The sequence below is a fragment of the Caenorhabditis elegans genome, chromosome V (genome assembly GCF_000002985.6).
Source record: "Caenorhabditis elegans chromosome V".
Taxonomy (NCBI): Eukaryota; Metazoa; Nematoda; class Chromadorea; order Rhabditida; family Rhabditidae; genus Caenorhabditis; species Caenorhabditis elegans.
In genome coordinates, this window is record NC_003283.11 from 4,887,091 (window position 1) to 4,900,729 (window position 13,639).

Consider the following 13,639-nt stretch of genomic DNA (forward strand, 5'->3'; position numbering starts at 1 on the left):
GTAGAACCAAAGGTGTAGAACTAACATAGTAAGTAGAACTTTTTAAACATTTCTCTGCTAATCAAGAACGTGAAGACAACATATTTTTCATCTTTTTTTAAATCACAATCAGATAAGGAGATCAAAACATTTAATCAGATTTTGTTTTTTTGGTCAAACATTTTCCAAGTACCTTTTTAAGAAGGCTGATGGCAAGATATGTAATAACAATTGAAGAAACTAACAAAAACAGTAGAACATCTAAATAATAATGTGCCACAAAACCTAATTGATTTATAGCAGGAACTTGAGCTCGATGATTTGGGAACTTGATTGCAAAATCCAAGTGATTCAAAAAATTCATTTTTGGATCAATTGGTTGATTGAATAGCACATGTTGCAGAGCCTCCGCGTTTTCTTGGTACCTGAATAATTTTCAAATTAAATTTTAAATTTTAAAATTAAAATTTATTGTCACTCGAATAACTTCAATACTCACTTGGTGCTCGATATCATTTCATGAACAACTGCTGTCAACTTTTCTCCATTTTTCAAATCAAACTTGTCGTATGCCACAGCTCCTCCATGCCTTGCCAACATAACGGCATTATGATGTTGATCTCCGAAAATTGGAACAACTATTGCAGGTTTTCCAGTGTAAGCTACTTCCATTGTACTTCCCAGCCCACCATGAGTAATAAAAAGTTTTACCCGTTTGTCAGCAAGCAAAGAAGGCTGTGGAATCCATTTCTTTAAATGAACATTCTTTGGGAGCCTCTTCTGGAATTCCAGGTCATCTTTCTCATATTTCCAGATAAATGTGACATCTGGGAGTGATTCGAACACCTTGATAAGTCCTGCTTTAAAACTTTCAGGCATTTCATATGATCTAATCACAGATCCAAACGATATAAGAACTGTAGATTCCCTCTCCTTCAAGATATTCTCATATTCCTCTGGTAGTTCCCCTACTTGCTTCAATTTTTTCAAATCCATTGTAATCCCGCCAACTTGAACTATCGCTGCAGTTGAAGGAACCGCATAGTCCAAATATGGATTCGAGTTTGTGATATAAATTGGAGACTGTTTGACTAGATCCTTCCAGAAAGGTACAGGACGTCCAATTGCTTCCTCGATAAAATAATTTTGATATTTGTTGAGTTGCTCTTGAGAAATTCCCATAAAAAAGAATCGGAACATATCGTTGAGTCGATCGTAAAATCCAGCTTCTCCCGCCACTGCGGACCCAATTTGGGGTACATGCCCAAGCAATGATGGTTGACCAAACTGATCATTAAAAATGGGATATCTGACAGCTGACATCATAGGAATGCATGGGACATCCAGAAGGTGAGCGAGGTCTAAAAAACAGTGTTGGTAAAACTAATTGATACTTCTGGAATTTATGCTTCCAAGCATGAACAAATTTCACTTTTACGTATTTTCATATTTTTATGGTCACACTCCAGTTTGCATTATTTTCGTACAAAAAGTCATGGATACACTAACACGGATCGTTGTATAAAAACGTGGTGTCTGGTTTCTACGTCACAAGATATTTGCAGTTTTACCCCAGAGCAGATTTTGTCATCTCCAAAAACGGTTGTGCAGGCTCACATGGTCAGTGGTCACACTCTCGCAAAATAGGTATAGAAGGCAGTTATGTTGTTTGTGTATCTCTACAGGCTCACAGACAATCTCTCTGTGGGAAATCAACTGCCGAGATGTTTTGACGTAGAAATTGTATGTGCCAACTATGCTGGTGTGCCAAGTATCGACCAGCATAGTTGGCACCTCGTCAATTTGGCCATCTCCAATCTTTATAACGTTGGTCAAAAGGATTCATGTCACTATTGATTGGACGTGAATTTTGTTGTTGGAAATTAGGAAATAATAAGTTTTATTTTTAAGTTTAATGATCTATTTTTCATCTTTTTAGTTTTCAAAACAACTTACAAAATCCAGTCAACTCAAAAGTTTCCGCAATGACTAAATCGAACTTTCGATCTTTGAGTTCGTTAATCAATTTCTGATCGCTGAGAACCTCTGCAAATATTGATGTTCTTATCACACAAATTCCCAAACATCCATACCCATTGCAGTTTTTTTGAACTCTCCACCGAGCAATTTCGGCATCAGAAATGCTCCAATAACTGGATTTCCAACCAAATAAGAGTCCCAAAAGAATGAAAAAGTTTGTGGTTCAGCCTTCAGCAACTCTTCGTAGTGAGTGGGGTGGTAGTTTAAAATTTCTATATTTTTGTTTTTAACCAACCCATCCAGGTTTTTCAGAGCAATATGATATGGTTGGAATAAAGTCTGAAATAATTTTTTACTCAATATACACTGTGAAAATATAAAATATAAACTTACCACATGATGACCATGATCCGCGATAATATCCGCCATTTTGCTAATAAATTTGACATGGCTAAATCCAAAAATTGGATTGAAAATCAAAATTTTAGATGAATAACACTCAAAAAACAGGAAAGTTAAAAGAAAAATAAATGTTCCTAACCTCATTTCTACAGGCTAATAAACGACAGACTGTATGTTTCTCTGTTTCTTTATATACTCTTCACTGTATCATAGTTCGGTGAGATGATTACATTTGTGGTTTGGTTTGATGATAGGGCAACTTTGTGACTTTGTGTCTTTATAAAATGACAAAGATCAAAGTTTCAATGAAGGAGGTTACGTTTTCGAATCGTGTTTTGGAGCGGGAGGCAAATTTTGATTTGAATTTAATGATGAAAAACTTCTTAAGTATCATCGATTCAGTAACTTATTATATTTCAGTAGAACCGAGTATTATTGAAAATAATTCGAAAAAATTTTTGGTTTTTTCAATAAGTTTTGGTAAATTAAAAGTTAAAATTAAAATCTAAAATTAAAAATCTAAAATTTTCAATTTTCGAGTTTTCAATTTTCCCTGAAAACGTCGAAACATCGAAAAGTGACACCAAAAAATGGTTTCAATTTTAATAGGAAATATTTCCGGAAATGTCCGGAAATTGAAATTAAATTTTTCCAGGCCTGATTTGTTTTCACCTACCGTACCCAGTCAGTGAACGCGCTCCACTGCGAAGGCTCGCAAAACGCGCGAAAAAGTGAATTTTAAGAATTCGCGCGTTTTCGCCAGCTGTTCTCCCAAAATTTACCTTTTTCGTCATTCGTTGCTGCTTTTCTCGTCGTGGTTGGTGACCCGTTTGTGCTCTTTTTATTTTATTGTTGTATTTTGTTTCAATTTTCGTCCGCTCTTCGATTTTTTCTTGAATTTTCTTATATATTCGCCTCGAGAATTTCGTGTTTTTGCCTCCCTGCTCAAATTTTTCTTATTCATTCTCTATTTTCAGACCAGCTCACGAAACTAACAATGCCGTCGATGGAGGAAGTCTACGCCAGCGAGCTCAGAGGACGTGAGCCGGAAACCGTCGACACACTTTTCCTCGACAACACCCAAGGAGGAGTGATCGGAGGAATCAACGAAAAACTCACCAAACTGGAGGTAATCATTATAGTTTTCTTCATTCTAAATTTAATTTTATTTATTTTCAGTTGCTGAGCATGGTCAAGTGCGGGTTGACCACTCTCAAAGGGATGCCGGTTCTCCCAGCGCTCAACTACTTGGATCTCAGCGACAACGAGCTTGGAGACGATGCTTCGTTTGACGTCCTCATCAAATGTGCTCCGGAGATCAAGAAAATCACGCTTTCCGGAAACCGCCTCACTCTGGACAACGTTCGGACGCTGAAGATGCTCCCCAATCTCATGGAGCTCGACCTGTCGAACAATTCAAGCCTCGGACTTCTCGACGACTATCGTGTCAAGATGTTCGAGATGATCCCGTCGCTGAAGATTCTCGATGGATGCGACGTCGATGGAGAGGAGGTTGAGGAGGAGTTCGCCGCCGGCGAGGGAGCCGAGGACAGCGACGAGGGAGACAGCGATGAAGATGGCCCAGGGCTCAGCTACCTCAACAAGAGCCAGTTCTCAGATGACGAGACCGACGACTACGTCGTTCCAGAAGCGGTTAGTTGCTCTTCTTTTTTTTGAATTCTCATTTTAAATATTAATTTTTTCAGGGAGATGCTGAGACTCGTGGAGCCAAGAGAGCCGCTTCTGCTGACTGCGACGAGCCGGAGGCCAAGAAGTCGGCCGAGTAACAAGGGATGCTCCACTGCTCCACGCCACCACCATCGTCAATTTCTCCCGTCTATTTTTCAATTCAACTTTCTTATATTTTCAATACTCAATCATTCCCTTCCACGTGTGTGCCCAATATTTAAATTTCACCCAAGCGATCTCGGCGAAAAACGCCTCCTGTAAAATAAAATTTCTTTCGCTTTCAACTTTCTTTCAAACTTTCCAAGTTTTCTAGCGAACCAGCTTTCATCTTTAACACAATTAAGGCGGTTACAGTGTTGGCAAATCATAGGCTTCTGCTTGACTTCTTGCACGACTTCTGCTCAGCTAATCGTGTATGAGAAGGATATTGACTGTGATGTAAATAGCAGAGGACAAGAAACTAGAATTCGTTGAGCAATTGTTCTTATTATTGAAAACCGGAAATAATTTGAATTCGGAGCAAAATAGTTGCGTGATTTTTTTATTTCTCAATTAAAATTTTATTTAATAACCAGGCATGCCTGTTTTCGAAATCAATATATATTTGCGCCAGTAGTACGGCATCCGGTCTTGGCACGACAATTTTTTCTACTGCAAAAAGGCATGCGCCTTTAAAGAGTACTGTAATAAAAAAACTTTTGTTGCCAAGGAATTTTAGTAGTTTTTTTGTCGATTTGTTTTGAATTTTTTTTGTGTTTTTTGAACAAGAAAACCTGTCAATTCACATCCCTATCAAAAATTATTTCGTCATGTGAATTTCTTGTGACCCCAACAGTCTGTTCTAGAATCACTAGAAATTTACTAATCCAATTAGAAAATTTGTCAAAAACAGTAATGCCCAGTTTTCTTGACTTTTTGAAACTGGAATCGGAAGTGTTTAACGTTTTTGGAACAAATTAACTGTTTTTAATGTACCAATTGGGATCTCTGCATCAGGGGTGCTCAGCAAACGATTTTTCCGGCAAATCGGCAAACTGGCAAATTGGCAATTTGTCAAGTTTCCCGGTAAAACGGCAAAACGGCAATAAAAAATTGTGGGTTTACACATTTTATTTTGGAAGTTTCTGAATTTCAATTTTAACCGGCAAAAATCCTATGAATGTTCCTTCATTTTTTTTGAAAAGTAAGCAAATTCTATGAAAATATCTAGAAAAAACTGGGAAAAAATTTCAAAAAGACACAGTTTTAAGTTCATCTGTCTTATGAAAAATCCCTCTAAACACTTCCGGCAAATTGATATCCGGCAATTTGCCGAAATCGATTATTTCCGGCAATTTGGCAAACCGGTAAATTGCCGAACGGCAACTGCTTGCTCTGCATAATGCCAAAAAAAAAAGTTCTCTAAAAAAATCTATAAATTCAAATTTCAAAACCATAACAAATTCGAATGAATAAAAGCAATTTATTAACGAGATCTTATAGGGAGACTAATCACTTTTCACCTTCTTACTCAAAATTCTAGATAAAATTCGGCAAACTATTTGGAAACTGATGTAAGCTGTAATAATTGATACAAAAATTAGGAATACAATGACATCTAGGTAATAATGAGCAATTGGTCCAACTTGATTAATTTCAGGAATTTGAGATCGCAGATTTGGGAATCTGAAATTTTTTTAAAAATTATTTTCTTGCTTCAAACTAAACATCTTTCTGTAGCTTACTTTATCGCAAACTCCAAATGCTTCATCAAATTCATTACTGGATCAATTGGTTGATTGGTGAGCACATCTAGCAATTCCTTGGCCTTTTGCTCATACTTCGGATTTGTCACCAAATCTCGAACAGTTTCAGTCAGCTTTTTCCCATCTACCAAATCAAATTTATCATATGCAATAGCTCCTCCGTGCCTGGCAAGCATATCCGCATTCATGGGCTGATCTCCGAAAATCGGGACCATCAGAGCAGGTTTTCCAGTGTAAGCAACTTCCATTGTACTTCCCAGTCCTCCATGCGTTACAAATAGCTTGACACGTTTGTCAGCAAGCAAAGAAGGCTGGGGGACCCATTTCTTCAAGTGAACATTCTTTGGGAGTTTCTTCTGGAATTCCAAGTCATCTATCTCATATTTCCAGATAAATATGACATCTGGAAGTGACTCGAACACCTTGATAAGTCCTGCTTTAAAGTTTTCAGGCATTTCGTAGGATCTAATAACAGATCCAAAAGAAATCAATACAGTTGTCTCTTTTTCTTTTAGGATTATTTCGTATTCTTCTGGTAACGCATCGACATGATTCATTTTCTCCAAATTAATCGTGATCCCACCAATATGAACAATAGTTGCAGTTGTTGGAACCGCAAAGTCCAAGTATGGATTTGAATTTGTCATATAAACCGGCGCTTCCTTTACAAGATCCTTCCAATATGGTACTACATGCCCAGCAGCTTTTTCGATGACATCATTCTGATATTGAGCCATTCCTCGGAATGCCATCTTAGAAAAGAAGTCACGGTACACATCATTGAGTCGGTCTAGAAATCCAGCGTCTGGTGCCAACTTGGAGCCTTGTTGTGTTAGGTAACCAAAAGCTGATGATTGTCCAAATGCTTCATTGAAAATGTCAAGGCGGACAGCGGAGAGTATCGGAATGCAAGGGACTCCCAGGAAGTGTGACATGTCTGAAATTGAAAAGATGGATTATCGAATAAATAATTTCAAAATAGCTTAAATTTACTAAATCTCTTTATTATACTCTAGAAATGCAATTTTCAGTCAACGTTCGGTTTAAAAAAAAGAGGGGTAAATAGAGAAAAAATAAGTTTCAGAAAATTGAAGAATTCAGAAAAAATAAAGTCTTAAGACTAGTTTTCGATTTTTTTTTTATATTCAAAAAAATTGTTTGAAACTTTATATAAACTTAGTTCATAATATTTTATAGCTTTCTAAAATTAGTTTTAAATATTTGCTCAGTGGTGATTCTTGATTTTCAAATTTTTTATACGTTCCAAAAGTTAGTTTGTTCAAAGTTAATAGTTGAAAATCAAAAATTGTATGAGAAACTTTTGAGGAAAACAGGTAAATTCAATTTTTTTTGTAAACTAATGGACTTTGTGAGTTTGTTTTGAAGTTAGAATGCTTTATAATTTAGATTTTTTTAATAAATTTGCTTCAATTAATCCAAAATCTATCACTTACACATTCCAGTAAGCTCGAAAGTTTCCGAAATGGCAACATCGAACTTTTTATCCTTGAGCTTTTTGAGAATCTCTTTATCTTTTATGAGCTCTGAAAATTGAAAATTCATTTTTTAAATTCAAATTAAATTTAAAAAAATCTTACGTATTGTAGTTTTCTTGAACTCTCCACCAAGAATTCTAGGAAGCATAAATGCCATTAAAACTGGATTATTCATCAGTTGAGAGTCCCAGAAATCGGGAAATGTTTGAGTTTCGAGTTTTAACAGATCATCGTAGTGATCTGGATAGTAGTTGATGATCTAAAAAAATTAACATTTATATATACGGTAGATTGAGCTGAACCTCAATATTTTTATTCTTCACAATCCCATCCAAGTTTTTCAGCGCAAGATGAAAAGGTTGAAATAAAGTCTGCAAACAATTGAAAAAACGATTTTTTTAAATAAAAAAAACTCACAACTTCCTGCCCATGGTCTGCAATAATATCTGCTAATTTACTGACAAATTTGACATGACTAAATCCAAAAATTGGGTTAAAAATTAGAATTTTCGCTGCATAGTTGACTTTAAGTAGAAAACACAGACAAGAAAATGTCAGTAACCTCATGGCAGTAAATAAAGTGAACACAACCTTGTCTACTCTTTTATTTGCTACTTCTAGAGGGTGACCTGTGTTTTCTCTTCTCCTCCATCCCGACAGTGAACTCTTGCGATTGCGCAAAGATCACACAAATTGTCATGTTTGGCAAGTCTGGAAAGTTTTGATCGCAAAAAAACAATTCTTGAAATTGTCATCATTTGTTTTTCAAATTTGGCAACCGTTGGCAACCGACAGAATTGCCAAAAAAACTGAAAGCTAGAAAAATGTGAATGAATAAAAATTGAACTATAGATTATTCACTTTGCTATGTTTTTCAAAATCAATTTGAATTATTTTTGAATGAATAAAAAATGTAGAAACACAACAAAATTGTGAAAACTCATACCAAAACTTGGAATAAAAATTCGTCTATTTTTTAACACGTCCTAATAATTTATTTGACTGTTCAAACACCAAAAATGTATTTTCATGCAATTTCTATAATTGTTCGAAAAATCAAAACTAAATTTGTTAAAATTTTGGAACAAAAAAAAATTAAAAAGAGCTGACACACCTTTTTATACTATTCCGTTTTTTTGGCATTTTTGTAAGTTTTTTCTCGGTTTTATTTTTTTTATTTGTTAAAAACATACAATTACAAAATTAAATCAAAAATGTATGTCAAATTTGCCGAGAAAACTTTCAGAATTTTTTTTCAGTTGAATTCAGTTGTTACGATCCATTTTTCTACCATATAAAATCGAAGTACCAGAAATTTATGCTAGCTACTTTACATTCAAAGTTGAAACTTCAAAACAAAAATGCATACGCTTTTCTTCAAAAAAAAGATTTGTTCAAAATTTAGAATTTTCAAGAAAGAGAAACTTGAAGTTGTGAACATATTATGCGACACAGAAAAATAACAAACCACAAATGAACAAAATCACAGACCTGTCAGAATAAGTTAGTCAAACTTTTTGATAACTCCCTCTAGAGATCATAATTTATGATGAACATGTGAAGATGAACTTCTTTCTCTGAGTACAACCTACAAAGCGACTACGATAACTACAAGCACATCAATTCCATCAGTGGCTGTATAAAAGAAACGTTATCTGTCCTAGTCATGTAATCATGTTGCCCAATAATTTGCTATCAATTCTATTAGTTATTAGTTTGGTTTCTTGCAAAAACATATTGGTTTATAACCCAATATTTGGATATAGTCATGCTAAGTTTGTTAGTCAGCTGGCTAATATTATAGCTGATCATGGACATAATGTTGTAAGTTTTCGGAAGGCTTTCTGTAGGGTGAAGGTGGGAAAAAGTTTAAAATTCGAAAATTTCAGACAGTCTTCCAACCATTTCATATTGCCCTCAAAAACACAGATGGATTGATTAAAAATAAGAACATTGAAGTAACGAATTCCAAAAAAAAAATCAGTTGAAAATAAATTCTTTCAGATTATAAACTACTATCCAGATCACTACGCTGAGCTTTTGAAGAAGAAAACTCCAACTTTCCCAGATTTCTGGGATTCCCATCTGATGAATAACCCAGTTTTATCATCATTCCTCATGCCAAAAGCTCTTGGAGGAGAATTTGAACAAACTACTACACGTGAGAGATTCAAGAGGGATCGTAAGAATATAAAACTTTTTTCCAGAACTTTTCCAAGATCAAAAAATCCTTAACGACCTTAAAAATAGAAACTTTGATGTTTTGCTGGCTGAAACTTTCGAAATAGCAGGATTTTGTAAGCTTTCAAGAAGTATTCGCCTTTATATCATTGTAAAATTTTTCAGATATAGCTGATCTTCTTGAAATTCCAAGTATTCCACTCATGTCGGCTGTACGACTCCCAATTATTGACAGCGCATTTGGCCAGCCATCTATCCTTGGATATTTTCCACAACAATACTCCAAAGTTGCACCTGAAGCAGGATTCCTCGACAGGCTCAACGACTTGTACCGGATCTTCTTCTGGAATCTTACGACGCAACGTTTGTGCCAGTTCCAGAATGATTTCATCCAAAAAGCTATTGGTCACCCTGTACCCCATTGGAGAGATCTTGTAAAAGAATCACCAATATACATTACAAATTCAAACTCATATCTGGACTTTGCTGTTCCAACAACTGCTACCATTGTTCATGTTGGTGGAATTACCATTGACTTGGAGAAAATGAGACATGTTGCGGCTCTAACTGAAGAGTATGAGAACATTCTTGCGGAAAGAGAGTCGACGGTTTTCATATCTTTTGGATCTGTTATCAGATCTTATGAGATGCCCGATAACTTCAAAGCAGGAATCATCAAGATGTTCAAATCACTTCCAGATGTCACATTTATCTGGAAGTATGAGAAAGATGACGTGAAATTTCAGAATAGGCTTCCAAAGAATGTTCACTTAAAGAAATGGGTTCCACAGCCTTCTTTGCTTGCTGACAAACGTGTGAAACTATTTGTGACCCATGGAGGACTGGGAAGTACAATGGAAGTAGCTTACACCGGGAAGCCGGCTCTAATGGTTCCAATTTTCGGAGATCAACCAAATAATGCAGATATGCTTGCAAGACATGGAGGTGCTGTTGCGTACGACAAATTTGATCTGGCAGATGGAGAAAAACTAACAAAAACTGTTCGGGATATGGTGACAAACTCGAAGTATGAGGTGAATGCCCAGGAATTGTTAAAAGTTCTCTCCAAACAACCTATTGATCCTAAGCTGAATTTGATGAAGCATCTAGAGTTTGCAATGGAGTAAGTTTAGAGAATAAATTGAAATTTTAATCTTATAAATTATAGATTCCCAAAGCACCGTTCCCAAGTTCCAGCCATAAATAGAACCGGACTGATTGCTCACTACTATCTTGATGTAATTGGTGTCTTAACGTTGGCTTCAATTTTTGGTTTGTTCGTGATTTTTAAGATCTTGAACATTCTGAGAAAAATGATATCTTTAAGGAAAGTGAAAAGAGAATAATGTATTTTCATTTTGTTAATTTTATTTTTAGTTTTATTTGAATAAAACTCTTTTGTTCATCAACAATTTATTACACTAATACAGGCCCAACCAATCGTCCGATTTTTCGATTCTAGTTTTTCAAGTTTTCATTTTGCGTTCTTTGGATTGAGCAACACATTTTTATGTTGAAAATAATTATAGATATGTAAATTCGTTTGTTGTAAAAGCACAAAAGCAAAAAGGGACAAAAACGCCCGGTTCAGTCCGGTTATTCAGCCCAGCTATCAAAAAATATTGGCAAAAACTTTCGAGATCTTCTGTAGTCTTTATTCCGTTTTGGCTTTCTTGTTTAAAATTCCTATTCTTACAAAAACAATTTTTGTGAATCGAAAAATTAAATACAGAAATCCAACTACAACGAGTGTGAGGAATGCAATGACATCCAGATAGTAATGTGCAATCCAACCCAATTTATTGATAGCGGGAACTTGAGAGCGATGGTTTGGAAATCTGAAATAGTGATTTTTTGAATTTTTGCGTATTACAAGCTGCTCACTTACTCCATGGCAAACTCTAGATGTTTCATCAAATTCATTTTTGGATCAATCGGTTGTTTTAGGAGCACATCACGGAGGGCTTCTGCATTTTTGGAAAATTTCGGATTTGTCACCATTTCCCTCACGGTTTTTGTCAGCTTTTCTCCATTCGCCAAATCAAATTTGTCATAAGCAATAGCTCCTCCGTGTCTTGCGAGCATATCTGCATTTTCTGGTTGATCTCCGAAGATTGGAACGGAGAGAGCTGGTTTTCCAGTGTAAGCAACTTCCATTGTACTTCCCAGTCCTCCATGGGTAACAAATAATTTCACACGTTTGTCGGCAAGCAAAGAAGGCTGTGGAACCCATTTCTTCAAGTGAACATTTTTTGGGAGTCTCTTCTGGAATTCCACGTCATCTCTTTCATATTTCCAAATAAATGTAACATCTGGAAGTGACTCGAACATTTTGATAAGTCCTGCTTTAAAATTATCCGGCATCTCATAGGATCGAATAACTGATCCAAAAGATATCAGTACTGTAGACTCCCGTTCTTGCAGAATTTTTTCATATTCCTCCGGTAATTCATCAGCATGTTTAATTTTCTCCAAGTCAATTGTGATCCCTCCAATGTGAACAATAGCAGGAGTTGTTGCAACAGCAAAATCCAGATATGGATTCGAGTTCGTAATGTAAATCGGAGACTGACTAACAAGATCTTTCCAATATGGCACTGAATGACCAACCGCTTTCTCAATAATATTATTTTGGTACTGCCCAAGTCGATCCATCCCAATTTGTCCAAAAAAGTCCCGGTAGACATCATTGAGCCGATCGAAAAAGCCAAAGTCAGGAGCCATCTTGGAGCCTTCCAAAGGTATGTACCCAAGTGTACTAGGCTGACCAAATGCTTTATTGAAAACTAAAAATCGCACTGCTGACCAGATAGGGATACATGGCACATTAATTAAGTGAGCAACATCTGGAATGAGTTGTGAAAATTTTTAAAATAATAATACAACTTACACATTCCAGTAAGCTCAAATGTTTCCGATATCATCACATCGAATTTTTTACTTTTCAAATTGTTAAGAACATTTTGATCTTTGACGAGCTCTGAAAAATAAGAAAACAACATTCTAATTTTCGTTTTAAAAATAAAAAAAAAAGTTTTCCTCACGAGTGGCAGTTCGTTCAAATGTTGAACTCAATGCTTTAGCCATCATCACGGCAGACACAACTGGGTTATTCATAAGGTGTGAGTCCCAAAACATTGGAAATGTTTGAGTTTCCGTCTTTAAAAGTTCATCATAATGATCTGGATAGTAATTAATAAACTGAAAATTGTTATAAGTTACAATACAGTAGGCTGAGCTAACCTTGATGTTTTTATTTTTAATGAGCCCCTCTGTATTTTTCAGTGCAATGTGAAAGGGTTGGAAGACGGTCTGAAAAGTTTGATTTTTGAGTTCACATTTTTAAAATTAAAAAAAAACAACTTACAACATTATGACCATGATCAGCAATAATATCTGCCAATTTACTGACAAATTTGACATGACTGAAGCCAAATATTGGGTTGAATATCAATATATTTTTACCCAAAATAATTGGAAATACACAAAGAATAAGGAGGAAAAAGCTACTAAAATTCATGTCAAAATGAAATGAGAAAAACGTTTTTAGTGTCTAGAGAGTTCTAAATGATGACAAAAAACTTTTTAGTTTGATCATTGATTGTATGTAGTTTTTGCGGCGATAACAATATCATTGTTTGCACAAATTTTTTTTGTTTTTAATAAGGCATCCACGGAGGCGAGGCGTGAAAAGTGTACACCACGCCCGCCCTACTCCTTCGCCCTCCTATTGCCCGCCCTATCGCCGTATTGTGCAAAGTTGCCGCCTGTTGCCTTAGTGGCCGACGCTTCGCGAGTTGCGCGTCACTATAGTTTGTGTGCAATACACTGACTTATTTTCTCTCTTTCAAACAGTATGTTTGTTGTTTTAATATTGATAAACTATGTTTTAAAGGATTCTTTATTTGATTTTTATAATTAAAAATGTTCGATTTTCAGTTTTCTTTTACTTTTTCTCAAAAAAAAAATTAGTAGGGCGATAGGGCGAGGCGACGGGAGGGCGGTGTGTGGTGTGGGGCGGGCGGGCGGTTTCAACGCCTCCATGGATGCCTTAGTTTTTAAACAATGTCAACTTATTGATAGAAAGGTCATAAAAAACAAGTTAAAAATAAAAATGTTTATAATAATGATCATCTAGTAGAATAATATTTTCCCTTGCCAATTAAA

General features: G+C 35.6%; 5 protein-coding genes and 1 non-coding gene across 7 annotated transcripts; 3 read left to right on the forward strand and 3 right to left on the reverse strand.

Moving 5' to 3' along the window:
* Positions 1–74: 74 nt before the first annotated feature.
* ugt-12 (glucuronosyltransferase) lies at positions 75–2,539 on the reverse strand. Its single transcript, NM_071908.7, has 5 exons — positions 2,353–2,539; positions 2,073–2,298; positions 1,936–2,025; positions 479–1,340; positions 75–404 (listed from the first exon to the last, which is right to left on the reverse strand). Exons 1-5 carry the CDS (start codon positions 2,503–2,505, stop codon positions 131–133), a joined length of 1,605 nt encoding a protein of 534 aa, NP_504309.1. The 5' UTR covers positions 2,506–2,539; the 3' UTR covers positions 75–130.
* A 799-nt stretch (positions 2,540–3,338) lies between these two features.
* On the forward strand, positions 3,339–4,332 carry T19H12.2 (Acidic leucine-rich nuclear phosphoprotein 32-related protein 2). The gene is made up of 3 exons (NM_071909.7): positions 3,339–3,490; positions 3,541–4,014; positions 4,068–4,332. The coding sequence occupies exons 1-3, from the start codon at positions 3,359–3,361 to the stop codon at positions 4,146–4,148; spliced, it is 687 nt and encodes a 228-aa protein (NP_504310.2). The 5' UTR covers positions 3,339–3,358; the 3' UTR covers positions 4,149–4,332.
* A 1,165-nt stretch (positions 4,333–5,497) lies between these two features.
* Positions 5,498–7,981, reverse strand: ugt-11 (glucuronosyltransferase). Its single transcript, NM_071910.4, has 6 exons — positions 7,709–7,981; positions 7,594–7,662; positions 7,394–7,550; positions 7,250–7,339; positions 5,775–6,732; positions 5,498–5,715 (listed from the first exon to the last, which is right to left on the reverse strand). The coding sequence occupies exons 1-6, from the start codon at positions 7,856–7,858 to the stop codon at positions 5,538–5,540; spliced, it is 1,602 nt and encodes a 533-aa protein (NP_504311.1). The 5' UTR covers positions 7,859–7,981; the 3' UTR covers positions 5,498–5,537.
* A 976-nt stretch (positions 7,982–8,957) lies between these two features.
* On the forward strand, positions 8,958–10,879 carry ugt-9 (glucuronosyltransferase; the record flags this gene model as incomplete). 2 transcript variants are annotated; one of them, NM_071911.7, is made up of 6 exons in its annotated part: positions 8,958–9,115; positions 9,181–9,249; positions 9,296–9,452; positions 9,499–9,588; positions 9,638–10,595; positions 10,641–10,879. In NM_071911.7, the coding sequence occupies 6 exons, from the start codon at positions 8,966–8,968 to the stop codon at positions 10,816–10,818; spliced, it is 1,602 nt and encodes a 533-aa protein (NP_504312.1). The 2 variants fall into 2 exon arrangements, with proteins under 2 accessions (NP_504312.1, NP_001123019.1); NM_001129547.5 differs by having other exon boundaries at positions 8,966–9,112; positions 10,641–10,818.
* A 57-nt stretch (positions 10,880–10,936) lies between these two features.
* On the reverse strand, positions 10,937–13,030 carry ugt-10 (glucuronosyltransferase). Its single transcript, NM_071912.3, has 6 exons — positions 12,840–13,030; positions 12,716–12,784; positions 12,517–12,673; positions 12,363–12,452; positions 11,361–12,318; positions 10,937–11,310 (listed from the first exon to the last, which is right to left on the reverse strand). The coding sequence occupies exons 1-6, from the start codon at positions 12,990–12,992 to the stop codon at positions 11,127–11,129; spliced, it is 1,611 nt and encodes a 536-aa protein (NP_504313.2). The 5' UTR covers positions 12,993–13,030; the 3' UTR covers positions 10,937–11,126.
* Positions 11,604–11,752, forward strand: T19H12.14. Its single transcript, NR_068711.1, has one exon. It is a non-coding gene; the product is annotated as an Unclassified non-coding RNA T19H12.14 (non-coding RNA).
* Positions 13,031–13,639: the final 609 nt, after the last annotated feature.

Bases quoted from the DNA above. Each gene is read 5' to 3' on its own strand.
- ugt-12 (NM_071908.7), bottom strand. From the start codon at position 2,505: ATGAGGTTAGGAACATTTATTTTTCTTTTAACTTTCCTGTTTTTTGAG. The intron at 2,026-2,072 runs GTATGGATGTTT...CAATATTTGCAG, and splicing joins GTTCAAAAAAACTGCAATGG to AGGTTCTCAGCGATCAGAAA. The intron at 405-478 runs GTGAGTATTGAA...AAAATTATTCAG, and splicing joins GAAATGATATCGAGCACCAA to GTACCAAGAAAACGCGGAGG.
- T19H12.2 (NM_071909.7), top strand. From the start codon at position 3,359: ATGCCGTCGATGGAGGAAGTCTACGCCAGCGAGCTCAGAGGACGTGAG. The intron at 3,491-3,540 runs GTAATCATTATA...ATTTATTTTCAG, and splicing joins AAAAACTCACCAAACTGGAG to TTGCTGAGCATGGTCAAGTG. The intron at 4,015-4,067 runs GTTAGTTGCTCT...TAATTTTTTCAG, and splicing joins ACTACGTCGTTCCAGAAGCG to GGAGATGCTGAGACTCGTGG.
- ugt-11 (NM_071910.4), bottom strand. From the start codon at position 7,858: ATGAGGTTACTGACATTTTCTTGTCTGTGTTTTCTACTTAAAGTCAAC. The intron at 7,340-7,393 runs GTAAGATTTTTT...TTCAATTTTCAG, and splicing joins GTTCAAGAAAACTACAATAC to AGCTCATAAAAGATAAAGAG. The intron at 6,733-7,249 runs GTAAGTGATAGA...TTTCAATTTCAG, and splicing joins TTTCGAGCTTACTGGAATGT to ACATGTCACACTTCCTGGGA.
- ugt-10 (NM_071912.3), bottom strand. From the start codon at position 12,992: ATGAATTTTAGTAGCTTTTTCCTCCTTATTCTTTGTGTATTTCCAATT. The intron at 12,785-12,839 runs GTAAGTTGTTTT...CAAACTTTTCAG, and splicing joins CTGATCATGGTCATAATGTT to ACCGTCTTCCAACCCTTTCA. The intron at 12,319-12,362 runs GTAAGTTGTATT...AACTCATTCCAG, and splicing joins ATTTGAGCTTACTGGAATGT to ATGTTGCTCACTTAATTAAT.